The sequence below is a fragment of the Micromys minutus genome (assembly GCF_963924665.1).
Source record: "Micromys minutus genome assembly, chromosome: 10".
NCBI classification, from domain to species: Eukaryota; Metazoa; Chordata; class Mammalia; order Rodentia; family Muridae; genus Micromys; species Micromys minutus.
In genome coordinates, this window is record NC_137979.1 from 48,057,437 (window position 1) to 48,085,260 (window position 27,824).

Below are 27,824 nucleotides of genomic sequence, written 5' to 3' on the forward strand. Positions count from 1 at the left end.
AAGGCGATAGGTACTTGAGCTGCACTAGCAGCCGCCGCGCAGCCGCAATTACAACCTATCTGAAATTCCCGCGCTCTCCGTCACCAAGGAAACCGGCCGCTTGGCGCCTAGTGCTTGCCTTTCGGAACACGAGATCCAGACACGTCAGCGGAAGGGAGGGGAGGAGAGAGTTGAGGAAGAGGGTCTGGGATCTTTCTGGGTTCGGGATTGGCTACCTAGTCTTTTCCTGTATGTCGTCACTAGAAAGAGACGGAAGAGAAAGAATTTTGAGTTTTCTATTAGGCAGCCCCTTCGCATCTACGCCTGCCTATTACGTCACAGTAATTATGTACAAAGGGTCGGAATCGCTACCGGAGTCCGGAATATGAGCGCAAGGTAGTGCACAAAGCAGTTGCAAGACGAGGCCTCATCTCTCCCTCAGCCTTCCTGACATGGAAATCTCCAGTTTCGGTAAATAGAGGATTGTGTAAAAAGAACTACCAATTCCAGCATGCATTGCGGAACGAAAGGCCTTCTCCACAGCGTCCCTTGGAAACTGTAGTCTTACGGAAAAGGAGTTTCCCACACCGGAAGCAGGCACGATTGCCACAGTAACTCGGTCGATACAGCGGAGACCTTCTCGCGGTTATGCAACTTAGCTGCTATGCATCGCAGCGCTCAGTGTTCGCGTCTTTCGCACAGAAAATAGACTAAAAGGAGCTGCAAGTTCCAGGAAGACTACAATTCCCGTCCAGCCCCGCGATTCTCGGGTAACTAGTCCTCCAATGTCAACGACCTGGAAAAAGCAGAGGGTGGCCAATCGGCTTGGGAAAGGGAAATCCAACCAGCTGACATCTGCGCACTAGTTCCGCCCCTCGGCCTGGGTGTTTGTTATTGTTGTGCGGTTCAGAGAGCTTCTGTCCCGCCCTTGCCAACGCAGCATTGACCAATCGGTAGAGTGGTGATTTTGAGGGGCAAATAGAAAGAGCCAATCATCTTGTGGAAAACTCCGGGAAACATGGGACTAGGCCCGGTCTCTGTCCGCCATGTTAGATTCACCCTGCAGGGATAGCAGCCGAGCTGGCCGCGAACGATCCTTGTACTGGCCACTGGCAAGCGCCCCCCGTGGGCGGAAAGCTGGTAAGGAAGCCACTACTATTACCTAGAAGTAGGGACACGCCGTTCTTAGGGTGCTCGGGGAAGTTCAGTCTTGCAAAGAGGAGTGACTTTTTCCGCATTCAGGGGCAGCCAGTCTTTTCAGGGGCCGGAGGAGGGAGTCGCTTGGTTGTCATTGATAGTGGGGGTGGGTACTGCCTGAGGGAGAGAGTTCATGGCTTAGAAAGGCCGGTTTCTGCTAAGAGAAGGTCTAGATTTCCCCCAGAACAAAAAGAGGGCTTCGATGGGGGTGACACTCAATGTCCTGGGGACATGGAGTTCCGGGAAACGATTATTGGAAGACTAGGATTCAGTCTGCGACAAGAAAGGACACGCATCTTCCCCATTCTAACCCTTTCCTATTTCTGAGGCTCTATTGAAGATATCTTGACTAAGGCCTTCCGAGTTAGAAAGGCATCATTTTTCCGTTATGTCAAACACTCACCTTTCAGATCACACATTTTAATGTTTAGGTTGCTTGTGCTGACTTCTGGTAGAGAAAATGAAGTTCAGATTCCCATGTTAGCTTTATTAAAGCTATTTGTCGGGGTTGAAAAAAAAAAATCACATAAGGAAAAGCTGACTTTGGCCACATGAACATGAGTCAATAAGACATGAGTTTACAGTGCCACTTAGGAAAGTGCAGGCTTAGGCCCAGCTACCTGACTGCTGGGGATAAACCTTCAGGTAGAGATGTGGTTAACTGTACTTTTGATATTTTTACAAGCTCAAGATTAATGCTCTGGCTGAAAGAATTTTCACACTTAAGCCCTTTATGAAGACCTGTAAATTGGCCAGCTAAACTAGATCCTCCTATTTCCTGTTTTCTTCCATTGGCAGAGCAGCTGGTTGAACTCCAAACTATGGAAACTAATTCCCACTTGTGTAATTTCAGAACGGGGAAGATTAGTTTCCTTCCAGACAGTAAAGAGTGGAAGAGTATTTCTTGAAGTTGGAAAGTGTGACTGTGCTTCAGTGCTCCAACGTGCTGAGGAGTTCAGATTCTGCCTAAATTTTAAAGCTCCTAAGGAAGAATTGCATTAACGGTAAATGAATGCTCAATATCAACAGGATTGGTACTACAGATTAGCATTAGTTTGGCATCAAAGTTAACTCTAGAAAAAAACAAGTAATGGGGAAAAACAAATAATTTTCTCAGAGTTAAGAATACAAGGTTCTTCTGTTTTAATTATTTATTTTTAAAGCATTGGTGGTTTTTGCCTGTTTGTATGTCTATAGGAGAGTGTTAGATCCCCTGGAATTGGAATTAACTGCTGAGCCATCTCTCCAGCCCTACAAGGTTCTTAAAATGACAGCAGCATCCTAGGACAATGCTCTAAAGGCAGAAGCAGGCAAATCTATAACCATTTCTAGGCCAGCATGGGCTGCAGAGGGAGATTGTATCTCCTTTAAACATTAGTAAATAATAAAATAGAAGCTATCTTAAGGAATTAAAGAATTATTTCTGTTGATAATAGTTTTCATCTTTGGACACTATTTCAAAGAATTTACACATTGCGGTTTTAGAAATTAGCCCCACTGCTTTTTTGTACATACTTGGATTGACTGGTTCCACCTTACCCCCAGTCTCCTAGACCATAGTTTTATTAGGTTCCTTTGATAACACTGTTAAGGTCAACAAAATAGTATTGCTTTTACAGATTAAAACATTTGAAGCTCAGAGATTAACAGTCTGGCTCACAGTTCCACAACTAGTCTTGTGGTGAAACTGTTATCTTTCCATCCCATGGCTTCCCTTCCTGTGACTGGAAAAGTCTAGGGCTTCATCTTGTTTGCCTCGTGTGTGGAGCAGAATCTGGCCCTTTCTAGATGCAGACTGAAGGGCTGGAGAGATGGCTCAGTGGTTAAGAGCACTGACTGCTTTCTTCCAAAGGTCCTGAGTTCAATTCCCAGCAACCCCATCTGTAATGCCCTCTTCTGGTGTGTCTGAAGATAGCTAGTGTATTCATATGTATAAATAGATAAGTCATTAGATGCAGATTGGAAATGTGATGAATATTTCAAGAGGTGCCTTTTTTGTTTTTTGGCCAGTGAGTTTACTTGTAGCTTTAAAGAACTTAAACTATATTTCCCCCTAAAGTCACAGCTGGTCAGTAAGCAAAGTCCTTTAATAAAATCAGACTTTAATAGTAGGTAGTTGATTAAGGAATTGTCAGATTCTTAATAATAGTGGGTTTTACATTTTTCTCAACTTATAAATATTTACAAATGAAAGGATAAATATTTTGTCAGGAGAGACAGTCATGGGGCAAGGTTGTATGTAGCTCAGGGGCAGAGTGATTCCCTAGCATGCACACACATGCATGCACAAAAGGAAGGAAGGAATGCTGGATTAGCTCCCAGTTGGATATTGTGGAAGCTAGCTGTTAGGTCCAAAAGGACTCATTATGTTACTTTCTTTGCTTTTGTACAGCTTTAAATTTTCCCATAACTGATTGGGGGGAGTGGAAGTTTGTTGTTGTTGTTGTTTTATTTTGGTGTTTGTTTGTTTGCTTGCTTATTTTCTGGAGACAAGTCTTTATTCTGTAGCCCAGGCTGTTCTTGAACTTATTGCCTAAAACTGGAAATTCCTTCTATCTGTGCCCCCCCCCCCAAGCAGAAATCTTGCCTGTGTCAATCCACCTTGCTGCCTTATTGTTACAGATGCTTAGGTAACCAAGCACTGACTTAAGCAGTGAGAATCTTAGAGACCTATAGCATGCTAAGGGGGTGTTTGTAGATCTGGACAGAATTGAAATTCTTCCAACACATTTATCTCTCCTTCTCACAGGCCACCTCTTTCATTCTGAAGACAGGATCTCATTGTTTTCTAGGCTGATCTAGGACTCTTGGACTCCTGCTACCATTCTGCTTCAACTTCCTGAGTAACTGGACTACAGGTGTGTGCCCAACTCGGCTCTTCTCTCTAGCATGCAAGTTCAACATAGTGCAAATCTTTATGGCAATAGTTTGAGCATTATTTCTGAAAAAGAAAAATTGTGTGTAACAGTGAGATTTGTTATAAAACATACTACGAGGTAGTGACATCACCATGGGGACATTGTGCTCTTATTCACTGTGGTCTCTCAAGTCTAACTTAGGTATTAGACCTGATGTCTGTGTGGGTTTTAATCCCTTCTTCTTCCTTTCATCTACCCGTCCTCTCAGCTCCAGGCCGACAGCATGGAACCACAGGTTACTCTAAATGTGACTTTTAAAAATGAAACTCAAAGCTTTCTGGTTTCGGATCCAGAAAATACAACCTGGGCTGATATTGAAGCTATGGTAAGTACCACTTTGTTTTGTTTCTCAGTGATTTAAACACAGATATTTTTTTCAAAATGTAGCTATTTGGGGCAGTTTATTTCATCCATTTCTGGACCTTTTGGAAAATTGTTTTTACAGGTATTTGTAGAGGATATGTACCAGGACAAAAGTAAAAAGTATTTTACTTTAAACATCTTTAAAATTACATACATTGATTATTTTGAAAGAGCGCAAACATCTGGGACCATTTTGGGAGTTGGGTCTCTCTACTGTATAAGGTAAAATTATCTTTAAAGTGAATTAGGGTTTAGAAACATTCCGAGGCTGTCCTCCCCCACAGCCAGGCCTTAGGGGGTGTTGTCTAGCTGGAGAGCAGACTCACTGCCTCTGTTTGTTACCTGACCAGGATGTGACTTGTGTTTTGCAAGACATGTCAGTTGCTTTATTGCTGGGTCAAAGGTTGGTAGTCTCAGAGCTGGCAAAAAGCAAAGCAAAAACTCCCATGGGTGCTCATGCAGCAGCTCAAATGTTCCTTGCTTTGGTAATAGTTTCTTTCATCTTGGTTTGCCCTTTGTACTCTTCTGGTTTCTTGGCTTTGCCGTGCTCAGTGTTTTACTGCTTGGGAATCTGTGTTTAATGTGACTACTTTGGTTACAAATATGTCTTTACCTGGTTATCCATGTGGCTAGCTTAAAAAGGAAGGAAATTTTAGAGAGGGGCCTTCCAGTGTGTTACAGTTTCCTGCCTTCCAGCAATTTCTCTCCATACTGTCCTAGGTAGATGGCTATCGAGGAAGCAGTAGGGTCTTGTTAAATTATCTGAGCACCAGACATTTTTCTCTAGCATTTGGGTGAGTTGACAGCTTGCCCTTTTCTTTTATTGGAAATTTTTTAATTATAAAAGTATTTCAGATGCTCGTTATAAGACAGGAAACAGTTTTAACATGTAAGGAGATAATGTCTGTCCACAAACTCTTACCCTGCATGTGCTGTTCATACCTCCTTTAAATAACCAGAGAAAACAGCCTGAGGAGCTTTCCCATATTTCTATGTTCGTGTAGTTATCTGCTAGGGTCATGCAGAAACAGTGTTCTGCATCTTGCTTTTCTTGCCCAACAGTATATTTATTGTTCCTCATCAGTGGACAGCAAAGCTCAGTCTTTTAAAGCTGTGAGTCCACAGTGTTTTTAGTATTACTTACTGGTTTCCCCATCAAGGTTTTCTTTTCCCGTTATAAAATAGACAGGACCTGTATCTCAGTATGGATAACTATAGAATAGATTCTATCCAAAGGGATGTGGGTTTTGAATTTTAAAAAAATTGGTGTGGGGTGTATCTGTGTGTGTGTGTGTGTGTGTGTGTGTGTGTGTGTGTGTTGGTTCCTTCAACCTTTATGTGAGTTCTGAGGATCAAACTCAGGTTACCAGGCTTGTGTACAACAATCACTGTACTACTTAAGCCATTTCATTAGCCTGATTTTAAATTTTGTTAGATAAGGGCTGGAGAGATGGCCGTGGTTAAGAACACTGGTGGCTCTTCCTGTGGACCAGTTGGATTCCTAGCACCCAGATAGCAGCTCGCAGATGTCTGTAACTGCAATTCAGAGCATCAGCCATCCTCTTTCCTCTGCAGGCAGCAGGCATTCACGAGGTGCACAGGCACACATGAAGGCAAAACACCCAAATACATAAAATCAAAAACATTTTAATAGTTGCCAATTCTTTCACGGCATAATTATAACAATGCACAGAAAAATGACTTAATGCCTTGAAGGGTTTTTGTCTTTTTATTTTGTAGTGCTGGAGGTCAAATATTGGGCCTTCTACATACTAAACAAACATTCTGCCACTGAGCTTTGTTCCTTGCCCTGAATCTTTGACAACACTGAATATTACAACTTCAAAAACAATGTTCATACCACACATGATGATGCACACCTCTAGTCCCAGAACTTGGGAGGCAGAGGTAGGCGGGTACCTGTGGGTTCTAGCCCAGCCTGATCTACAAAGTGAATTCCAGGACAGCCAGAGCTGTTAAACAGAGAAATAGCCATGTTTCCAAAAAAAAAAAAAAAAAAAAAAAGTTTAGCATCCTAAAAATGTGTTAAATGTATCTTTGTTTACATTGTTTGGCTAGCAGTCATATTGAATATGTTTTTATATATTTATTAGGCATTCCTATTTTCTGTAAATTTTGTGCACATTTTTACTTGTATTAATCTGTTAAATTTTTGTTGTTGCTGTTGTTTGTAAGTCTTTCTAGCTGTTCTGGAACTTACTATGTAGACCAGGCTGGCCTCAAACACAGATATCCGCCTGCCTCTGCCTCCTGCATGCTGGGAGTAAAAGCCTATAGATGTACGTGAATGCACTGGGCTACTGGATTATTCATCCTGCTGTCAGTTTCCATGATTTTGTGCATGTGTTAGAAGTATTACCCCTTTATACATAACCTGCAGATGTTTTCTCTTAGTTTGTAGTTGTCTTTTAAAACTACATTAAGGTATTATATACCTTGGTGAAGGGCTCAATTAGCATTCACAAAGCTCTGCATTGAATCCCCAGCATCACAAAAAGAATGAACCTAAGGGGCCAGGGAGAAGGCTCCTTGGGTTAAGCCTTTGGTCATACAGGTGTAAACACCAGCATTTGGATTCCCAGCACCCATACTGACATAAGGTACATATTACGGCCTGTCTGTAATGAATTGCTTAGGAAGCCCATATAGGGCATCCTAGAAGCAAATTAGCTAACTAGACTAGCCATATTGGTGAGCTCTGGGTTCAGGAGGTTTTGCCTCAATATGTAAGTTGGAGAGTCCTAGGCTGCTCTCTGCAGGCTGTAAGAGCTGTGGTCTTGGAAGGGTCTACAGGTTCCACCACACTACTGGTGGCTTAGGCAGAGTACTCTCCAGCTCCACTTTTACCACTAATACATGTAATGCTTGGAAAGTTCATATTCAATAAAAGAAAGTTAAGATGTTTAAGTTATATAGTATATATGATACACTTAACCAGTTGTTTCATTTGCAGGTAAAAGTTTCATTTGATCTGAATACTATCCAAATAAAATACCTGGATGAGGAAAATGAGGAGGTAAAGTATCTGTGAATCCCATTATTAGATATTTAGAGTAGGGATCTTTTCCAGTGATACGGAGCTTAAAAGTTCAGAATAAAGCCCATTTTAATGACTCACACCTGTCTTTGCAGTACTTGGGAAGTTTAAACCAACCTGGATTTTAGAGCAAAAGACTGTCTCAGAGAGCAGTGGGGGTGGGGGGGGTGGAGAATAAGCAAAAGAAAGGAAAAAGTTGATAATAGTTTTATTGCATTTGCCTAATAGTTTAAATTTATTTGATAGTTGCATACTTCATGTAAACTATGAGCAGGGAGACAGAGGCAGGCGGATCTCTGAGGCCAGCCTAGTCTACACAGTGAGTTCTAGGACAGCCAGGGCTACACAGAGGAACCCTGTCTCAAAACAGCAACAATAGAAAAAACTATTGGCATCTGAGCTAGAGTTGAGAAATGGGAAAGCAACATGAAGAGTATCAGAGAAAGAACCTAAAATTATAGTTAGGCTGCCGTTTGGTTTATGGTGATGATGAAGCTAAATAGGGACACTTTATGAGGTGGTCACAGTGTGTTAGACTCGCAGTGCTGTATGGCAGGCACCGCATCATCGCTCTTTTATCATGAGGAAACAGAAGTTCTGAGAGGTTAGGAATCTTGCACAAAAGTAATTAAGTAGGGGCCCCAGATCCCATGTTCCTAGCCCTACATTATGCTACGTGTTAATGCCACTAAGATAAAACAGAGCACATTATTTAAGCAGTAGTAGGAATGCTGACCACCTAACCTGAGAGTTTACCATGAGACTGGTCCTCGTTAACAAAATGCTCAGGTGATGAAACTTAGAATTCACTGTTGCTTTTTTTTTTCTTTCCATAGATATCCATCAATAGTCAAGGTAAGTTCTTGAGAAAAATCTTGTTAACTTTACTTAAAATTTGCCTGATATGGGAGTATCTATCTTTAAGTCCAATACTGAGGAGGCTGAGGCAAGAGGATCCTTGGTTTAAAGGCAATCTGGACTACATATCGAATGAAACCTTGATTCAAAACAAATTAATCTGTCCATTGAGGTGTTTCCATTTAAATCATGCTTTGTTCTAGCATACATTTTAGAATAGGATTTGATCTACTGTAAACTGATGTTGTACACAGTCACCTGTGGCATTAGTTTTGTAGGAGAGTCTTTTCTTACTGAGGCAGGGTCTCAGGGTATCTCCAGCTTACTTCTCAGTGTGTAGCATAAAATGACCTTGAACAACATACGATTCTTATGCCTACACCTCCTGAGTACTGGATTACAGGCTTATGCCTCCACCCCCACTGTATGCAGTACTGGGAATCAGACTTAGTGCCTGGTGCTTTCTAGGCAAGCACTCCACCAGCTCAGCTACATCCCCAGCCTCATAGGGGACTTTTATTGTATACTAGTGTTTTTAATAGAAGATACTACATTTGTATGGATCATAACGACAGGTCTTATCCAACATGTTATTTAAGATGCTGGTCTTCTGAAAATGATACACGTCTAGTTTGTCACATACAGCTCATTCTGCTAGTGTTGCATTTGTTTTTGACCTGGCATATACATGAATATCAATGCATAGGGAAGTCATGTCTGGGCTTACCAGATAATTGGTTGTAGTCATATCGTTGTCCCTGCAACCATATGTGAACCAGGTAAAATGATAACCTTAACTCAGCTCAGGAATGTCACTGACTCTTCACAAAGCGTGGTTAGAGGATTTGGGTTTATGTTTTGTACTTAGAAGGCTAGAGCAGCACAGGGGGACTCAAGAGGAAGATGCTTTGTTGTAGCTACTCTTGGCACTGGATCGTGTTGCAGTAACTTTTCCAGAGGAAATGCCACACCAGGTGGGCACCAAAAACAGATCAAAGTATAATCTCACCAACGTCCACTTGGTGGAACCAGTGAGTTAGTTGGGCTTTATTCCAGAGCAGAGTTATGTACAAAAGTGTGGGAGGCCCCTAAATAGCTAGATCACTGCAAGGTCCCACCCCATCATGGTTTACAGTCTTACTGAATCATGGAGACCTGCTTTTACCCATCCTTCACATCTGTAAATAGGCTGTCATCTCTCAAGACCTTTTGCAGCTAGGAAAAGGAGTGGCACTCAGGCAAGGGTCTCCTGACTCCTGAATGGAGTAACAATAGCTCCATTGCCAGTATCCTGGCTACCGCTGTATTGCTGTGTTCTGGTTGTCATAGCTATAGGGGAAGAGGCCAGGAGTGAAATCTTGTTATAACCAGAAGGAAGAGCACCATATAATAATAAAAAGGGAGTCTATATATATGAAGATTCTAAGAATTTGAGTAGGATTTTAAAAATAAATTATATATATATATTTTTTAAGGTGTAGAACATTGATGTGAAATATATACAGGTAACTTTTAAAAAGGCTACTTCAGTTAAAGAAATTAAAATATGTATCATCTCACAGTTGCCACCATACACACCCTGCCTCTGCCACTTCAGGGTGAAAGTGGGTGTGATCTACAGCAAGATTTTCCATCATTATTACCTATAGTCTTTATGTTTTACACTGGAACTATAGGATTAGCCAAGTGTGGTATGACCCTTCCGTAATCCCAACACACAAAGGATTGTAAGTTTGACATCATCCTGAGCTACATAGGTAGACTATCCCACCCCCCAAAAAGCAAAAACTGTAGGGTAGTTGATATTCAGTATAATTTGTAAAACTGGCCCAAAAAAAAAAAAAAATCACTGTTTTTGTTTTGTTTGTCCCTTTAGGAGAATATGAAGAAGCACTTAAGGTAATGTTTATTGCATATTATTTTCAAGTAATTTGAAAAATATTTATTGAAACCTAAACTCCCCTGGGAAGTACGAAGAGTAAGTAGAATGACACCCATTAGCTAGGGAGTCTGGTAAGCAGGGCAGAGACTTGGCAGCAGGCAATTCCTACTGCTGTTTAAGATGTTGTGTCCTCTCATTGTGGGTCTTAGTGCCACCATCTTAAAAAGAAGCCCAGGGGGCTGCAGAGATGCCTCAGATTAAGAGCACTGGCTGTTCTTCCAGGTTCTGGGTTCAGTTCCCAGCAACCACATAACCACATGGTGGCTCATGCCCTCTTCTGGCCTCCTGGTGTACATGCAGATAGAGCACTCACGTAATAAACAAGAAAAGGCTGAGAGAGAAGCAGCAGCAGCCCTGGGCATGGTGGTGCACTTCTGTAATCCCAGCACTCTGGAGGCCAAGGTGCCCAGACCATGGAGTTCAAAGACAAATTAGGCTGTGTAGCAAGATTGTGTTTCAAAAATAAAAAAGAGGTGGCAGGAGGATTGTTTAAGCCTAGTTTAGGGCTAACCTGGGCAACAGACCAAAACCCAGTTTCAAATAAAATATATTGTGTATGGGAACTTTCAGGTGCTTTCTTTTCTTTTCTTTTCTTTTTTTTTTTTTTTTTTTTTTGCAATGCTGCTCTAACTCAGACCCTCATGCGTGCTAGACAAGTGCTCAATATCCCATCCTAATAGGAATCTTAAGACTATTATTTAAAAATAGGTAAAGGAGGAACAGTTATGGGACAGAGGGGGACAGTCTTAGCTATTGAGACCCTAATTTTTCTTAAACATTTATATACCTTCATGAAAAGCAAACAGCTTCTTGGAATTTCCATAATACTTTATAAGGAAGATGTTCTTCATAAAGATACAACTACTTAAGCTTGCTTTCTAGAATACTTGGTTAGGGAAAAGTAAATGCTTAGCTATAGGAAATAGCTTTAAGTGTCCATTATTAGTATCAGTCTGGAATTAATTTTATTTTTTAGAAAGTTGAGATTAGAGTTAATACCTTACAGAACAAGCAGTTAAGAGACAATGCACACCTGTACTTGGAGTACCTCAGAGGGTGAAGCAGGAAGATGCCAGCCAGGGCAACCCAGGCAGAACTCATGTCAAACAGACAAACAAAATAATTAAAGAAAAACCCTGTAGATGGCAAAATCTCACCTAATAATTTATTTAAATTTTAACTTAAAGCCAATTAATATTCTTAACAAACACAGGCTAGATATTAATGTAGAGGTTGACTGTCTTTATCTAAAATGCTTGGAACCAGGTATGCTTCAGAATTTTAAATTTGATTTGGGGATAGCTGTACATTCATAATGAGATATCTTAGAAATGGGTCCCAAGGCTAAATTTGAAATTTGTTTCATATATACTTTATATAACCTAAAGGTAATTTTCTATAGTGGTCTTAGGATACAGTATTTTTGATTACTAAATAAAGTGCCAGGTGTTAATTTTCCACTTGTAGCATCATGTCAGCACCTCAGAGGTCAAGTTTAATTAGAGGTGCTCAGCCTGTTCACTTAGACATGCAAACAAAAATCATAGCATAGTTACTACACTTCTGTATTTCAGCTCTTTGATGTTTCATTCAGAAAAGAAGAACCACAATATATTTTTATTTTGTAACGTGCTTTTGTAACACACTTTTTTAGATGGCTAACATTAAGCAAGGAAATCAACTACAGATGCAAGTCCATGAAAGGCGTCATGTTGTAGATGAAGCACGCCCCCAAATTGTAGGAGAAAAACAAGTGACTCCCAGGACAGGGAAGAAGCCACTTGCACATTATTCTTCACTGGTGAGAGTCTTGGGATCAGATATGAAGAGCACAGAGGAGCCTGCAGCAGAGGTATGAAGAGAATGGGCCTCTCTGTCCAGCTCTAACCTTACATCTCATCTTCTCTAACATTTGAGTAGTCATCAGAGATGTGGGCAAGGAGGCTGGGGAAATTGCCTTGGAAGCACAAGACCCTGAGTTTGAGCCCCAGAACCCATATTAAAAAAATAAAACAAGAGCTAGAAAGAGGACTTACTGGGTAAAAAGGTGGTGTGCAGGCGTGAGTTCAAATCCCCAATTCACAGGCACAGTGTGTTGTAGCCCTGGTGTGTGTGAGACATGTGTAATCTCAGGACTGAAGAAGCAGAGACAGGAGGAGCCTTGGAACTTACAGGACAGCCAGCCTAGCCTAGTTGGCTGTTTCTAGGCCAGTGAGTTAGTCTACTTCAAAAAGATTTTTTTTTTAAAGTGCCTAAGGAATAATACCCAAGGTCTTCCAGCCTCCACCTGCGCATACTGCATACTCATGTACACAAAGATTTAGGTGCTAAGGTGACTGACCATCTGGATCTGAGTTTTTTTTTAAACTAGCAACCGTGAGTTACTTCTAGAGAAAGGGAAGAAACTAGAATACACATTTTGAGTTTCTTTTGTGTTCTTTCACAAAAAAAAAAAAAAAAAAAAAAAAAAAAAAAAAAAAAACTTACATGTCACATGCTTTTGACATTTGATTAAAGAAATAATACATTTTAGAAAATTTTAGAAAAAGTTAACTTCCCTTGTATTTTCTCCCAGACATGTTCACCTGTTCCTTGCAACACAGACCAACCTCAAGACAAGCCCCCAGATTGGTTTACAAGCTACCTGGAGATGGTGAGTGTCCTCTCTGACCTGAGTTTTAGCAGCACTGTTGGCACAGGTAGAAAGCTGAGCCCAGATGTCTGCAGCCTGTGGTGAAAGATGACTTTCAGTGAAGGAAGCAGTGTAGAAAAGAGATGATCCAATTCTAAGTATATGAGGGAGACAGTCAGACCGATCTCTGTGCCTGAGAAGGACAAGTTAACAGAATTGTCCCAAGGAAGAGTCAGCTTCCATGACAGGAAGAGATATATTACATTTCTATGCATTTCTCCAGTAGCCATTAGCCATGTTCTTAAATGACACCAGAGCCAGGGAACTAGATCTATTTCTTCTCGCTTTTCCTGGTGCTGGAACTGAGTTTCCCTACCTTCTGTTCTACATTGTAGTTCAGAGAACAAGTGGTTAAGGAAACAGTGGAGAAGCTTGAACAGAGGTTGCAGGAGAAGCTTGTCCTCCATAAGCCACCCTTGGGCTCCTCACCCTCAGAAGTCTCAATGCCCATCTCAGAGGAAACCCTGTTTTTGCCAGAGAACCAGTTCAGCTGGCACATTGCTTGTAGCCACTGCCAAAAGAGGATCATCGGTGTGCGCTACCAGTGTAGGTAAGCAGTTCCTGGGCAAAAGCAGTGGCTGACTAGCATTCTGGGAAGTACATCTTCTTTCTCCAGCAGTAGGTAAAGTGGCTTTGATTTAGAAACACAAGCTATTCCTCATTTACATGCTTTGTGGGTTTAGGAGGAACTATTGAGAGTGCCATTCAGATACACATTCAGATTAAGTTCCCTCAGTCAAAATTAGGTTCACTAAGAATAGACATGCACACACACACACACACACACACACACACACACACCGCCTTGTTGAAAATGTTCTTGTATCGTACTCCTTTCCATAAATTATTTCATGGAAATAGGCATGAGTGGGAGTTACTCTTCTCATTTTACTGATGGAAAACTTAGCTGGCAGAGCCAAGTGGCCATTGAAAGTCACCATCCAGCTGGTAATAGAGCAAATAGAAAGCATAATCTGGCTTGTTCCACTGTACTTCAGGGACTTCCTGCTGTGAAGTTTTTACTACGTTGGTCTTTTCACACAGCCTGTGTCCATCCTACAACATTTGTGAAGATTGTGAAGCTGGACCATATGCCCATGACACTAACCATGTTTTGCTAAAGTTGCGGAGACCTGTTATGATTCCCACTCCTCGTGTGCCTGCTGCTCTGGAACAAGTCAGGTAAAGCATATGCTTGTGGCTGCTCCTCTGGCTTCTTGACTCTGCTGACACAAAGTACTGATGCTGAAAATACTTAAGTAGGCTGTAGAAATATCTTATGGTAAGAGCACTGGCTGCTTTTGCTAAGGACCTTGGTTTACTTCCCAACATCAGAACTCAGAGTAGTCTGTAACTCCAGTTCCAGGGGATCTGACACATGTTTCTGGCCTTTGTGGGCACACACGTGATGCACATCAAGCAAACACTCATACACATGAATTAAAAATAAATCTTTTTAAAATATCTGGCCAGATGCCTTTATTCACAGCATTCACAAGACAGAGGCAGGCAGATCTCTCTGTAACTTCAAGGCCAACTTGTTCTACAGAGAGAGTTCTAGGACAGCCAGGGAGACACAAAGAGAAATCTTGGGAGAAAAAAAAAACATTCTGAGTTTTAGTCTAGGCTAAGCTACATAGTGAGACAGTCTCATAACAAAAGAAGTACAATGGTAGGTATATAGTTTCACAAAATTATTAATAGTCTCCATATTTTTGCTCCTTCTCAATTGATGTACAATAATGAAACAGTTGTCTGAGACTCATCAAATGGAAATGATGAGTATGAAAGAAATTAAGAAACTAGATGCTAATGTTGATAGATTACACTCAGTCCAGAAAGCCTCAAGGGCTTTCTGTGTTTTAAGGCCTTCATTCATTATCCCACAGGCTCCAAAAACAGGTGGATAAGAACTTTGTGAAAGCAGAAAAGCAAAGGTTGCGGGCTGAGAAGAAACAGCGGAAGGCAGAGGTCAAGGAATTTAAAAAGCAGCTTAAATTCCACAGGAAGATTCATTTGTGGAATTCAATTCATGGATTCCCGAGTCCCAAGTCCCCTTTGGGCCGACCTGAGAACTTGCTGCAGTCTAACACCCTCATGTAAGTTCAGGGCCAGGGCAGGGGTATGGCTTCCCATCCAGCTCTCTGAAACAGGAATTTTAGCTACCCTTTGTTTACCTGTTGTGTCTCCTAGCACCCACCTGTTATAAGCTTCCCATTGTCTTCCAAGATGGTTCAAGAGTTAATTTTTGACACTCAGCTTTGATGCCTCATTCAGAAGACAAGAAACTAATAAGGCTTAGAACAGGGATAATTCAGACTTCTCTTTCCTGGAGGGAGTCTGTCAGAGTTGGGATCAAGAAGCAAGTCTCCTGTTATATCTATGGACACTTATAATTACCCTTTAGGCAGCATATCTTTGTTTTATGGCCTGGAATTTGTGTGTGTGTGTGTGTGTGTGTGTGTGTGTGTGTGTGTGTGTGTGTGTGTGTCTGAGCACGTGTGCTTCGACATACATGCTGGTGAAGTCAGATCTCTTCAACCCTTATGCATTCTGGGGATTGATCTTATGCTTGTATGGCAAGCACCTTTCCCTGCTGAGCTTTCTCACAGGCTCAGCCTAAATCGTGTTAGAATTTAAGTCAAGTGTATTAGTACACGCTGATCTGGAGTCACAGTGTGGCATGTTCAGAGACCATCACACCTGTAGCAAGTGACTAAGCATCTGCATCTCTTTCCAGGCTTCCTTTGCAGCCCTGTGCCCCAGTTATGCCAACACTCAGTGCAGCATTTGTGGATGAGAATTTGCCTGATGGGACTCATCTTCAGCCAGGAACCAAGTTTATCAAGCACTGGAGGATGAAAAACACAGGGAATGTGAAGTGGAACGCAGACACAAAGGTACATTTCTCCAAGTATAAAGACAGGGATGTGCAGTAGCAGAGGGCGCAACTGACAAGCCTCCTCCTGTTCTTTCAGCTCAAGTTCATGTGGGGAAACTTGACTCTGGCTTCTACAGAGAAGGATGTTTTGGTTCCCTGCTTGAAGGCTGGTCATGTTGGGGTCGTGTCTGTGGAATTCATTGCTCCAACCTTGGAGGGGACATACACTTCTCATTGGCGTCTCTCTCACAAAGGCCAGCAGTTTGGGCCTCGGGTCTGGTGCAGTATCATAGTGGATCCTTTTCCTTCCTCTGAGAGCCCTGATAACATTGAAAGGCGCGCGATTAGCTCAAGCAAAGCTGATGATTTTACCTGTGAGCAAGAGGTGAGCACTTAAAGCCCTTGGCCCAGTCTACCAGAATATTTCCTCAGTCATTAGGAACGTCAAGTTTATACCTATAGTCCATGCACTTAGGAGGCTGAAGCACGAATATTGCAGGTTCAAGGCTAGCTCTTGCTAGGGACTGAGAGAGGGATCTGGTAGCTTGCTATCCGTGCAGATTTCCTGACAGTTTACTATTTCTGAATTTCTATCACTGTGACAGAATACTGTCTAGTTCTGAAGAGAGAAGGTTGTTTGGGTCAGTTGCAGAGTTCCTGTCTGTGATTAGGCAGGCCCAGTACTTTCAGGCCTCTAGTTGGGATATTGGAATGTACTGACAGAACATACAGCATAGCAAAAAACAAAAAGCAAACTAAAACACCACTTAGGCCCAAGATGACAAGAAAATGAGGAAGGAACCAGACCTAAGGATCTCATGTAAGGCTACACCTCAGAAACATTCATTGTCTAGTAACTCATTGCTTCTAGGGAAGCTAAGCCTTTTCTTTCTTTTCTTCCTTCCTTCCTTTCTTCTGGTTTTTTGAGACAAAGTTTCTCTGTGTAGCTCTGGCTGTCCTAGTACTCAGTCTGTTGACCAGGCCTCAAACTCTAGATCTACTTGCCTCTGCCTCCCAAATGAAGGGATTAAAGGCATGCACTACCACCGCAGGCTCTAGGGGTCAGGCTTTTAACATCTGGGATTTTGGGGATACTCCTTCCTACAATGAATACATCTTTCCACTGGTGTTTGGCCTAGTCCTCAAGGTGTTAGAGAGCTGGTGCAGGCAGTTCCAGAGGGCTTTTGTCTGTGGTGGTGCTCACTGCACCAGGAAAAGAAGGGCAGCCTGGGCTGCTGGTAAACTCCTGGTAGCTTTTCTCCTTCTTGCTCACCTTCTAGAGTATCCCTGAGCTAGATCTAAGGACATTGTCATCTGCCTGCTGCTTGCTGCAGTGTGTTGTTGCTCTTTTGTTAGTGGAACTGACTCTACTGTTTAAACTAAAAGCTAGCCAGTGTTAATTTCCTGGTTTGGGCTAACTACTTTTATTACATTGTAGAGGATGGTAGGTGAACTCTTTACTGTTTCTGCAACTTTTCTAGAAATCCTAAGTAAAATAAAAAATGTTAATGTAGAGATTCGGCTGTGTTTTTATTTTAGGGGTGACCTTGTCAGCCTGGTGCTTGAACTCTGGTCGAGGTCCTAAAATATGTCTCGATTATTTTGTCCCTGTAGGAAGCTTTTCTTCTAGCTGAAGAGGAGATTCCATTGGGTGAGGTGACAAAGCAGACAGAAGGGCCAGGAACCAGCACCCCACAAAAGGCACAACATGCTGCCAGTGAGAGGGAGCTCTACATTCCGTCTGTGGACCTTCTGACGGCCCAGGTAAGCAGCGTTTAGGACAGGGCAGGAAGAGTGAGTGCTGAGGGAAGAGCTTTCGCCTTGTGACTGAGAAATGAGGATGAAATGGTGCATGGAGCAAGCATGTGCTTCCCCACAGCTTCCCTCCAGTGGTCTTATAATCTTAGCCGACTTTACTTGCCTGCCCATGTTCCTCTCCCCTGCCAGTTAGAGTTTGAGAATACCAAGTTCCCATTTAACTCTTCTAGTCACATGGTTGAGGAGGGACATAAATTTGAACAGAATTGAATCCAGGCAGTGTGCTAGAGACCTGAAGGTGCAGTCATGAAAGAACATGGCTCCCACTTGCGTGCAGACACCTTTATTTGGCCATCTCTTTTTCTAGGACCTGCTGTCCTTTGAGCTGCTGGATATAAACATTGTCCAAGAATTGGAGAGAGTGCCACACAACACCCCTGTGGGTAAGACTGTCACTTCGATCATCTTGTATAGGTGTTAGCCTTTCGGTCTATGGCACTAGAGGGCAAGGATTTCTCCCATGCTGTGACATTGAAGTTGTATCCATGGTCCATCTCCTCCGTTCCCTATTGTCTGTCAGTGCCACATGACAAGTTTGTGTACCTTGCTATAAAGGGACCACTTCTTCATTTCTCTCCCTTTGTTTCTTTATTCATAGTTTTGTATCTTGGCTTTGACCTTCTAGGCCAGTTACTTGTTTGTGACTCAGCTTTGATCAGCCAGAGCTAGTTGCATTCCTGGTGATCTAGAGAAGTTCTTTATGACATGACAGATGGTGGAGCATATTTGGGTTTATTTTAACCCTGTAGGAAGCAAGAAACCTACAGACTGCTACTTCTGGACAGTTGACTGTTTATGATGTCATGCTTTCTCTCAGTTGATGGTTTTCCTGTCTTCATTCTCCAGATATGACTCCCTGCATGTCTCCTCTGCCACATGACAGTCCTTTAATAGAGAAGCCAGGCTTGGGGCAGATACAGGAAGAGAGTGAAGGGGCGGGATTTAAAGCACCTCCTGGTAAGGGGTTAAATATCTGTAAAGCACTTACCTTCCCTTTCCATAAATGCCTTGTCCTCACACATCCATTCCTCATTACCTTTACCTCAGCTAATTGGTGGCCCATAGCATCCCTCGCTCTCTACATCGTGACAGCAGGAGCTTCCCTCACCCAGGCTTAGGATGCACTGATTGGAGAAAGCTCTCAACTCTGCAAACACTAAGTACAGACAGGCTTTGTGTGTTTTTCAGATTCCACTGTATCGGCAAAGAGAAAGGCTGAGACCACTGCTTCAGTTGAAGAAACGGAGGAAGACCTCAGTGGGACCCAATTTGTGTGTGAGACTGTAATCCGATCTCTCACCTTGGATGCTGCTCCAGACCACAACCCTCCTTGCAGGCAGAGATCCCCACAGAGTGAGTGTCCCTATATTTCCTTTCTGAGAGGGAGGGAGGTTGATCTTGGTTGGCTTTTGACTAAGCTGGCATTCTTACTAGAGCACCAAGAACAAAGAAGCCACCCTAACTCATTTCTGCACTCTCCCAGGGGAATTACAGCTGTATTCCACAGAGGAACAGCAGCCTGGATTCCGCAGAAAGGATTCTTCCTGTAAGTTGACAAGGTGCCTCAGCAGAAGCTTCCATTTGGTAGCTGAGTTGTCTCCTTTCTCCCAAGGGCAGCCATCTGAAAAGTGTGAGGCAACACAAGAATGTTAAACTCTTCCCCAGAGTAAAATTCTACCATAAAAACGCCTTCATGGGTCCTAGAGAATGGCTGCTGATAGAGAACAACAGCCAGGGAGCTCAGCTCCATTTCTAGCACTGACATAAAACCTCAGGTGTTGTGGTAGACCCTGTCTCAAAAATAAGGTAGATGAACAGACATTTTACAAATGTCTTTAATCCCAGCATTTGAGGTGCAGATGTAGGCGTATCTCTCTTAAGTTTGAGGCCAGCTATTTAGTGAAACAACATTTCAAACAAAAAATGAAGGAACTACACCCAGTGTTGACCTCTTCTCTAGTCTTCATGCAGCCTCATTTATCCTCCTGCACACTTGTGCACAAGCATACACAAGACCTTCAGAATAGACTGCTAGTATCAAACTGGTAGAACCAGTTCCATATGTCTCAAAAACTATCCAAAAAATTCAGTTTCTCGTGCATCATAATATTACCAAATTTGAGGACTTGAGAAGATGGCTCAGTGGGTAAAAGTCCTTATTCTGTAAACAAAGAGGCCTGAGTTTCAATCCTCAGTATCCACCTAAAAGCCAAGCACAGCCCTATTGGCCTGTAACACCAGCATCAGGGAACTGAGATAGGTAGATCCCCAGAGCTCACTGCCAGCCAGCTTAACCAAAATGGCCAGCTTTAAGTTCAGTGACAGCTATGAGGAAGACACTTGTCCTCATCTGGCCCACATGCACACATAGGTGTATAATCTGCATGCATCATCACACATACAAAAAAAAAAAAAAAAGAAATTTGACCTGCATATAACTTAAAACATGATTTTCCTATTTTTGCTTAAAGTGAACACAACATGAATATTCTTTAACATACAAATAGCAGAAAGGTGTGGAAGGATAAACCAGTTCACAGTTACTGTTCTGATAGGATCTTGAGGTCTTTCCACCCGCCCCTGAGATTTACATCACTATTCTAAGGTAAAGGAAAGCAGGCAGACAACCTGAAGTGCTTACCACATGACTACTTCTTCTGACCCAGATAGCTAGCTCACCAGTTCTTTATCTCAGTCTTTTAACTTCCATGACAAAGGGGAAAAAAGGACAGTAGAGGTTGCTGTGCTCATTGGAAGCCTGGTTGTTTCAGCCCACACACTTGTTTCTGTTGACTTCCCAGCTATTTGTTTTGGCATCATCTTGAAACAAAACACAGTCATGGCTCCAGAAACAGCCCGTTCCTCTAGTTCTTTCCACTGTGCCCTTTGTGCTAGCTCGTGATCCACAGGCTTTACCAAGTGAGAAAAGCACTGATGTTTGCTTCGAAGCCACTTCCTCACAGTGGTTACTTTCATTCCTTAGTGAAATTTGCCTTGCCTGAAGAAGGACCATGTGGAGATGAGAGGGAGGAGATTGTCCACATTGCTGAGGAAGAAGTCGTTGAGGAAGAGGAGGAAGCCCAAGATGAAGTTCAAAGTCAGTCTTCTGCTTCCTCTGAAGATTATATCATCATCCTGCCTGAGTGCTTTGATACCAGCCGCCCCCTGGGGGACTCCATGTACAGCTCTGCGCTCTCCCAGCCTGGCCTAGAGCGAGGGGCTGAAGGTGAACCTGGGATCGAATCTGGGCAGGAACCGGCTGAGGCTAGAGAGAGACTCCCAGAAAGGGAGAACCAACCACAGGAGCAGAGATTCAGAGACATCCTCATGACCTCACAGCCTCTGGACACGGTGCCTCTAGTCCCCGAGGTGGCAGGACTCCCAGCAGCATTGTCCAGGTACTGCTCAGCACCTCAGCCCCTAAAGATACTGTGTTTGCAATATTCTGCCTGCGTGTATGCCTGCAGGCTGAAGAGGGCATCAGATCTCATTATAGATGGTTGTGAGCTACCATGTGGTGGCTGGGAATTGAACTTGGGAACTCTGGAAAAGCAGTATTCTTAACCTCTGAACCATCTCTCCAGCCCCAAACCTTTCTTTTTCTACAGTATAAACTTAGGTGAATAAAAAAATCATATTCAGATTTCTCAGCATCTGTAAATTTGAGATTTAAACAAATGTTTGTTTTAGTTGACCTTACTTCCTGAGCATAGTCTACTGATTTTTTAACTAAGAGAAAAATCTCTAAATACAAACATCTCTGATCTTCCCTTTATGTTTTGATTCTTTTTTTTTTTTTTAAGATTTATTTATTTATCATATATAAGTACACTGTAGCTGTCTTCAGACACACCAGGAAAGGGCATCAGACTTCATTACAGATGGTTGTGAGCCACCATGTGGTTGCTGGAATTGAACTCAGGACCTCTGGAAGAGCAGTCAATGAATGCTCTTTACCACTGAGTGGTCTCTCCTGCCCCATGATTCTTAAGTTGAATGAATGTAACAAAACCGTAGGTGAGGGTTTGTCAATTAGCTCCATGTTAGAGCATTTCCTGGCAAGCATGAGGGACTGGGTACAACAGAAAAGCTCTCATCTTCCATGTGCTAACACAAGCAGAGAACTACTAGGAAACTAAATAATTTGTGGATATATACCACAGATCCAGAGAGAGGTTGTAAGTCTCTGCTGGATCTGGGCCATTGTCTCTCCACTAGTATAGAAAATCTGGGAGTCCTGAATATAATAGGAAATGCTCAGGAAGGGGGAGGTGGCCTGAGGGAATCCAGTTTCTCCGGCTGGATTGTGGCTAAAGAGGAAATCAGAGAGTGGAATGCAGTCCTTCTAACCACACTGCCAAATTCACGTGTGATAGGATCAGAAAGGCGAGGCCTGCCGAGAATCTGGCACTGCTGTACTATTTACTGTTCTCATTGCTTTTCAACTCCAATATTCTTTCTTTCTAAAGGAGTGCTCCTTGTGGACAGTATGAGTCACCAGGAATGGATTCACCAGTTAACATCCAAGAAGTTCCCCCAGCCCCTGATCACATCAGAGGAGGTAATTCCAGCTTGATCACCTCCCTCCCTTTGCTTCTTTCTAGTGGAAACCAGGTATCAACAGGCTCTCTGTTTTTGAGATCCGTGGCCTTACTCAAAGACTTTCCCTCTTCCCTCTTTCTGTATTCCTCTCTCGTGCTCTGGGTTTGTACTCTGGAAACCTTATCGAGATAGATCGAAGCTTTGGAAGCAGGCCAGTCTAGGCTTCGGCTTGGTTTGCTTTTTCTCAGCTGGTTCGGATGCCTGCAGGTCTGTCCCTTGTTAGCTGTGAAGGAGTAAAGAGGTTCCCCACTCACAGGAACCTCTTCCTCAAAATGCCAAACCTAAAACTGTGAGAACTAACACGTCAGGGTTACAGGGTTAGAGAATCATTTTTCTACTCAGGTCCTTTTATATAGCATTTCTAGACAGTTTGTCTTCCTTGATGATTTAAATCAGCCACAGAACTTGCTAAAACTTAAAAGAGGAAAAGAAGAAAAAAGACTTCAGACATCCCATTAACTTGCCGCCTGCCTCAATAATAGCTTGTGGGTGCTGTAGCTAACCAACAGCTCTTTTGCTTTTAGAGCCCAGAGGCTCAACAGGACTCGCAAACAGCCGACAGAAGAGCTGTGACCACTCAAGGTAACCACCTTGTGAAGTCTCTTCTTGAGAAGCAGAAGACATCCCAGCATTGCTTCTGCTTAAATGAGCCTCTCAGAGCACGTGCTGAGCACCTTAAAAGAGCACCTTCCCAGCACAGGGAGGAGCACCCTCATTTCTTCTTGTTCTCACTTCTGAAGCTTGTAAGCGCCACTGGACAGAGAGCTAAAGCTTATGCTTAAGCATTTCACTTTTTAGGGATTACCCTAAAATTCACCTCACCTGTAATGCTCAAAATTGCAGGCAGGTCAAGCCCCAGGTGCATCTAGCTGTTATTTCTTAGATACAGCTGTCTCTCTGGTCCCTGTCGTCTCAGATTAGAATCCAGAAGAATCACATTTCCTTTGCCAGGTTTTCTCTGAGATGTGCAGACAGATGGCGGACATGCTGGTGTGGTAACGAGGGCGAGTGTTCCCGGCAGCACTCAGGTCTTCTACCCACTGAGCCAGAGCCCTGCACAAACCAAGATCTATAGCTATGAAAACAATTAGTTCTTTTTTACATCTGATTTTTTTTCCTCTTAAGGATACCTTCTTTTTCTTTCGAGATTAGCACCCACATTATCTTGTAAGGTCATGATTTTATTTGGGGAGATAATTTGGTTTTCCTCTGTAGGCACCACAACGGGAGCAGCATTGCTGGAGGACTGGTGAAGGGGGCTTTGTCCGTTGCTGCCTCTGCATACAAGGCCCTGTTTTCTGGGCCACCAGTCACTGCACAGGTCAGTGTGTGGTTTCTTTTCCTTAACTTCAGCTCCTAAGTCACCAGTGCAAATGGCAATGACTTTCTGTCTGGATTGGCAACTAACATGGCGTAGCCTACGTGTAGTTTCCTGCCATTTCCTGTCGTTTAATTAAGTTACTCTGGGGAGAAAAGTGAAAGAACCTAAGATTTGTTGACGACCTATTACATATACAGAGTTGCTGTTCTACAACGTAGTGCAGGTACTATGGGATACATAAGACACACATTCCTATCAAACTACAGTAGGAATTTAGCAAAGCATACAGATTTCCAGGACAGGACACTGTTAGTACATCTCCACCTACTGAGACCAAGGCTTCCTGGGAGTTAGTATCTGAACTGAAGCCTAAAGCACAAAGCAAGTATACCCCAGGCATTTTAATGCTGAATACAGTAGCTCTCACCTGTACTCCCAGCAGCTCAGGAAGCAGAAAGATTGCAAGTTCAAAGCCAGTCTGGGCTATGTAGTAAAACCTTTCTCAAAATGAAATTTGAGAATATAAAAATCATAAAAAGGGTACAAATGTAGTTTAACAATAGAGCTCTTGCTTAGCACCCTAGGTTCAGTTGCAGGGTCTAGTCTTCTCCTTTGAAGTATAGAGTACGGGCTGGTGAAATGGCTCAGCAGTTAAGACCACTGACTGCTTTTCCAAAGGTCCTGAGTTCAATAACCAGTAACCACATGATGGCTCACAACCATCTGTAATGGGATCCAATACCCTCTTCTGTTGTGTCTAAAGACAGTTACAGTGTACTCATATAAATAAATCTTTTTTATAAAATAAAAAAAAAAAGAGTAGCTTGAAAGTGAGTGGATGAAGAATTTGATCTGAAGAGAAGAGGCCAACTCCAAGTACCGATTTTAAGTGTGTGTGTGTTGGGTTTGTTTACTTTTGGAACAGAGCCTCTAAATATCTCTGGCTGTCACTGTGTAGACCAGGCTAGCCTTAACTTAGAAGTTGACCTGCTTCTGAGAGCTGGGACTAAAGGCATGTGGCTCTACATCTCCATTAACATAAAAGAGATAGGAGTATCAGTGTAAGTGATTAAAAAGAACTCAAGGATAAATCTCAAGCTTTAGCGTAGGTACTCAGTAGTATCATGCATTCCAAGAAGAAAGTAGGACCAGTGAGAGAGCTCAGTGAATAAGGGTGCTTGTTACCAACTGAGCACCCCACATACAAACATACAATAAAATACATAACAAATACACCCCAAATTTAAGGGGAGAAAAGTTTATTACTTGGATAGGAGCAAATCTTGTCAGTTTTGCTTAGTGTTGTTTACAACTTATACAAGTTAAAAGTAGAGCCACCCAGCCTGCTTGGATGGGTGCACCTCCATTACAGGGGAGAGGCTGAAGCAGGACGTGTGTGTGGTTGGATGAGATTATCCAGAAAAAATGGAGGCAGAAACAACCTTTTAATGTTCAAGGCAACAGAATTCCACTAAAACTGACTTAGAGGAAACAAGGCCACTGCTGGGAGTCAATAGACAGTGCTGAATGCTACAGAGAGCTGTGAGGCAGTGGTGAGGAATTTGACAAGTCAAGTCTGCTTTGCTAGCTACATGGGGAAAAGGTAAACACTAGTCTACATGTCTACATAAGGCAGAAGAAGGTGTTTATAAGAGAGACTCGAGGCTGGAGAGATGGCTCAGCAGTAAAGAGTACTGAATGGTTAAGAGGACCATCTTCAGAGGTTCTGAGTTCAATTCTCATCAACCATGTGGTACCTCATAACTATATGTAATGGGATCCAATGCCCTCTTCTACTATGTCTGAAGATAGCAACAATGTACTCACATATATAAAGCTTTTTTAAAAAATTTTTAAAAGGAGAAAGACTTGAGGTTGGCAAGCCTAGCAATGAAAGATTTCTGAGGTAGCAATGGTAAGGAGAAAAAATGAGGCTAGCCTGGTCTACAAAGCAAGTTCCAAGACAACCAGGGCTGTTACACAGAGAAACCCTATCTCAAAACACAGAAAGAGGAGAGAGAGAATATATGCAAAGTATAAACATTAAACCCATCCAGAATTATGGGTGTTAGACTATTCTAAAATAAGCAGAAAGAGGGGAACTGGGGGTTATAAGCTCAGTGGCAAAGCACACGTCTAGCATATGTGAGGATGAGGCTACATCCCTGAGTTCAGGAACATTTTAATCTACATAGTGAGTTCTAGGATGCCCAGGATTATGGAGAGAGACTTGGTCTCAAAAAGGGGAGGGGTGTTAGCTTCCTTTTAATGAGATCACTTCTGAGAGTGAAAAGTCAAAAAAGACTGCCCAAGCTATAATTTCATAAGTCTGTTCATCTTACTTGCATATCTGGTGAAGTTATATGTCCCATGCCAACTTCAGGAAGTCTCTGTTGCTCATATTTGCTCCATCACAATTTTATGTTAAACTCTTCAAGACTTCTTGTCATCTTGCTCTTCAATTTTTACTTGGCTAAAGATGGGTGACTTTTGTTTGGGGTTTTGGATAACGGCTCGTTCTGTAGCCCAGGCACATCCCTAACCTTTGCTCTTCTCCAAGCTGGGATCACAGGCATGAGCCCCACCATGCCTGAGCATGCTGCTTTCAGCAAGTCCTCTGCAGCTTTCTCCTGCTCTGTTTCCTCTCCTTCAGTTATGCACTTACGTAGTCTGGAGCGCTCTCTTGGCCCATTGACTTGTTAGGGAGACAGGAAGTTGTGTCCTTGCATCTAATTACCTAACACTTTGAATAAGGAGGAAGGACTGGGATGACAGTGTAATACAGATTTGCAAAGAAGCAAATTACACAGAGAAATGTCTGCTTGTCTTTGCACAGCCCATTGTCTCTGAAGATCAGACTGCAGCCCTGATGGCCCATCTCTTTGAAATGGGATTCTGCGACAGGCAGCTGAACCTCAGGCTGCTGAGAAAACACAATTACAATATCCTGCAAGTTGTGACAGAGCTGCTTCAAATGAACCACAACGACTGGTACAGCCACCGCTATTGAGGCCTGCCTTGTAGTAAATAACTGCCTGCGCTCAGACTGGTCTCTGCCGTCATTGAGGTGTGGGTGGAAGCCCTTGCTTGCTTTTTAATCTGATGAATCTATGTTGAGCGTCTCTGAATTGTCAAAACAGTACCTGTTACAGTATTTTTTGGAGCAAATCAAAGGCCAGGACTTAAATTTTCACTTTAGAAATGGGATGAATGGTAGGAAGACAGTTTTCAACTGATCTGGACAGAACTCTCTCCACTGTAGTATGTGGAAGCATGTAACTTGGACTTCCTGTAGACCACTTTTCCTTCTGCTTGTATTGAAGTTGAGTATTTTCCTTTGGTTCATATGGATGTTTTTAATGGGCTGTTAAATGTTAGTTTGGTTTTTGTTTGTTTGTTTTTTAAAGATTAGCCTTGAATGTTTTCAAGAATTATCCTCCTAATTTCTATAACGAATCCCAAGCTTCATAGCAATGTAAAGACAGCAGATTAAGAAAGTCAATGTCCCTAAAAGACTTAATAAATAAGTAACACTTTGCTTTCAGAAGACCTGGCAGGAACCTGGAAGGATGGAAGGCATACTGGTTAACCCACAGCACCTACTTACTAAACAGCATCTGTTTATTTAAGGAAAAATCCTGGGTAGTGTGGAATATTTTGCTAATCCTATAAGGGGGAAGCCCCACCTGTTACACAGAAAGGGGAAGTTAAGAGTCCTTTTTCTGACTATCACAGCAGATCTTAAGAACAGGTATGTGCAAATACTCATCTCAGTAAGGCTGACAGTGGAGGAGGGGACACAAATTCGGGTGGCTTCTCCAATGTGTGGAATCCCTGTCTGAGGTGTCCAGCTGAAAACAGGAAGTAGTGCTTGGGGGCTAACCCATGGAAAGGTTCGTTCACCATTACAATACATGGGAAGAAGCTTCCTTTCAGAGCTCTAGGTCTCATTTAGTTTATAAAAGGGAGCTTTGGGTACAGACTGCACGAAAAGAGGTAACACAACACTAAAGATTTTGTTCGTTGTAAAAGAGTTTGAGAGAAGGTATCTGGACCCCAGCTCAAAGGGGAACAATAGTTAAAATAGCATTATTTAACTTAGTTGGTATTTATAATAAATGGCGATTTTAATTACTTATAATATGTTTATTTACAGTCTAACTCTTGAATGCTTCTAAATAAACCACAATTCAAA

The 27,824-nt window shown here is 42.5% G+C and overlaps 1 protein-coding gene across 8 annotated transcripts; it reads left to right on the forward strand.

Annotated features, from left to right (window-relative positions):
- The first annotated feature begins 724 nt into the window (after nucleotides 1–724).
- Nucleotides 725–27,824, forward strand: NBR1 (NBR1 autophagy cargo receptor). 8 transcript variants are annotated; one of them, XM_080923675.1, is made up of 24 exons: nucleotides 997–1,119; nucleotides 2,030–2,180; nucleotides 3,926–4,034; nucleotides 4,303–4,419; nucleotides 7,432–7,494; nucleotides 8,352–8,370; nucleotides 10,250–10,272; nucleotides 11,970–12,167; nucleotides 12,891–12,968; nucleotides 13,343–13,557; nucleotides 14,052–14,189; nucleotides 14,897–15,106; nucleotides 15,748–15,907; nucleotides 15,986–16,273; nucleotides 17,503–17,652; nucleotides 18,014–18,089; nucleotides 18,553–18,663; nucleotides 18,895–19,059; nucleotides 19,190–19,252; nucleotides 20,690–21,104; nucleotides 22,176–22,267; nucleotides 22,833–22,890; nucleotides 23,524–23,629; nucleotides 26,466–27,824. In XM_080923675.1, exons 4-24 carry the CDS (start codon nucleotides 4,318–4,320, stop codon nucleotides 26,637–26,639), a joined length of 2,904 nt encoding a protein of 967 aa, XP_080779801.1. In that variant the 5' UTR covers nucleotides 997–1,119; nucleotides 2,030–2,180; nucleotides 3,926–4,034; nucleotides 4,303–4,317; the 3' UTR covers nucleotides 26,640–27,824. The 8 variants fall into 8 exon arrangements, 7 of the variants coding, with proteins under 7 accessions (XP_080779803.1, XP_080779801.1, XP_080779805.1 ...); XM_080923677.1 differs by lacking the exons at nucleotides 997–1,119; nucleotides 2,030–2,180 and adding an exon at nucleotides 725–749; XR_013975185.1 differs by lacking the exon at nucleotides 22,833–22,890 and having other exon boundaries at nucleotides 26,466–26,595.